General features: G+C 40.4%; 1 protein-coding gene across 1 annotated transcript; it reads left to right on the forward strand.

Moving 5' to 3' along the window:
- Positions 1-220: 220 nt before the first annotated feature.
- On the forward strand, positions 221-856 carry LOTGIDRAFT_168535 (hypothetical protein; the record flags this gene model as incomplete). Its single annotated transcript, XM_009066413.1, has 1 exon — positions 221-856. The coding sequence occupies one exon, from the start codon at positions 221-223 to the stop codon at positions 854-856; it is 636 nt and encodes a 211-aa protein (XP_009064661.1).
- Between the last annotated feature and the right edge of the window lie 1362 nt (positions 857-2218).

The raw sequence follows: 2218 nt of genomic DNA on the forward strand, positions 1-2218 counted from the left end.
TCTAATCGAACTTGAAACCATCGTTGAGTTTCATTCATGTTTTCTGAAGGCCCGGAGAACATTTGGTAGCAGAGCGTGGTTTTAAATCCAGATGAATTAAAAACCTTCTTTATTTTGGCCGAAGATGATGTGTACCATTCAACGGATTTTCGAGGCAGCCATTTTGTTCAGCATGTTTGTTTACAAAATGCTCAACTAGTTGGAGTGACTCGAATCCAATATGTCCGATGACGAAGGTACTGGAAGCCGGCTAAATACAGAAAACGTACAGCTTGGTGATGGGCCAAATCAACACAACGACAGCGATATTGGTGATGGTGAAAGACTGAAGTTATGGTTGAAAAGAAAGCGCATCGTAAAGAGCCAGCTTACTAAAGCCAGGTTAGCATTAACTGCATTATTATGCTCTAATGAATCACACGAAAAAATAAAAAACGCAGTTGGACATGTTCTAAATTGTCAGGAAGAAGCAATTGACATTCTTTTGGCCCTATGTGATATCGATGCTGACAAATTTGAGCCCGAACTTGAACTTATTCAATCTTATCCAGTTTTATCTGATATACTTAATAAGGCCTACACACTCCAGTTCAATGCAGATGACATTAGGTCCCCAACGAGCAGCGAGAGGGGAGCGAGCCCTAATCAACAAGATGCCAATTTGCAAGTTGACAAAGACATGTATCACCAATTAAAGCGTGTCACTATTCCAAAATTTAACGGTAACAAATTGGAGTATCAGATTTTCATGGATGCCTTTAAGCAGTGTATCGATCAGGCAAAATGCTCAGATGGTTACAAAATGTTACAACTTCGTCAATATCTTGAAGGTGACGCTTACAAGGCAATAGAATGATTCCCTGCTTCCACGATTGGTTACGAATCAGCTAAAAGGCGTCTCGAAGAAAAATTCGGTGGTTCTAGGCGTCTGATATTAACTCAAATTAACTCTATTAAAAATATGAAACCAGTTAATTTTCGGGATGTTAAACTTGTTGAGAAATTCTGTGATCAGCTTGAACTGGCAATAATTACTCTTAAGGAGGCTGGACGTACAGAAGAATTTGAAGAAAACTCCATGTTTTATAGTATCGCTCGATCAAAATTACCTGCCGTAAGTGTTACACATTATAAACGTTGGGCCAGTGCTTCTGGCGTGCCTGAGAATTTAACGACCTTATTTAAATGGCTTTCAACTGAACTAAGATATCGCATTGAGGCCAGAGAAGAGGTCGAAGGGTTAACAATTAGAGCTGATAGAACAAGTCCCTTTCGCTACAAACCTAGGAACTTTTCTACGAACATACCTAAATATTGTGTATTGTGCCAAAAACACCATAGACTAACTGACTGTAATTACTTTCACTCTCTGTCCATTAACCAAAGATGGGAATGTGCCAAATCAAATAGACTTTGCTTCCGTTGTCTTGACAATTCCCATATTGGCTCGAAATGTCCTACGACACAAAAGTGTGGTGTCGATGGATGTAATAGGACTCACAGTCCACTCCTTCAAGTAGGGGGGTTTAGACCAGACTCTTATGTAAATGTTGATAGAAATGACAATCGTAGAAGTGAAGTTTAACCTTCCCCTCGAGTTCGCACACATATTGCAAATGGCAATGGTGATTATGTGGAAATGCGAATAGTGCTAGTCTTGCTAGTTAATGGGGACAGACAATTCGTTGAGCATGCCTTATTAGACGAATGTTCGACAGACACTTATATAGACTCTAGTTTAGCTTCAGAATTAGAATTAAGTGGTCCATTGTGCTCGCTTAATGTGGGTGTTTTAGGAGGTACAACAACCCCCATATCTACTAGTCGTGTCAAATTGCTTATTAAGACTGTTAATGTTTAGAAAACGTTATAATGTCGATGCATACACTGTAGACAATGTGACCGGTGACCTGACAGTCATCGATTGGAATAAGTACTCTCCGAATTGGCCACATTTGGACGGAAATGAATTCCCTCAAGTTGGACGTAATCCCCGTGTAAGAATCCTTCTTGGCCTTAATGTCCCTGAAGTCCATCGTTGTATTACTGAAGTTTATGGTAAACCTGGGGAACCCGTAGCCCGTCTGACGCCTCTTGGTTGGACATGTACTGGACCTTATGATCCCCTTATTACGCCTACCACGGGACAAAGTCACTTTGCAAGGGCATTTTTCGTTCAGGAAAACAGTGAAACAAACACACTTATTCGTAGGATGTG

Source organism: Lottia gigantea (genome assembly GCF_000327385.1).
Source record: "Lottia gigantea unplaced genomic scaffold LOTGIsca_76, whole genome shotgun sequence".
NCBI classification, from domain to species: Eukaryota; Metazoa; Mollusca; class Gastropoda; family Lottiidae; genus Lottia; species Lottia gigantea.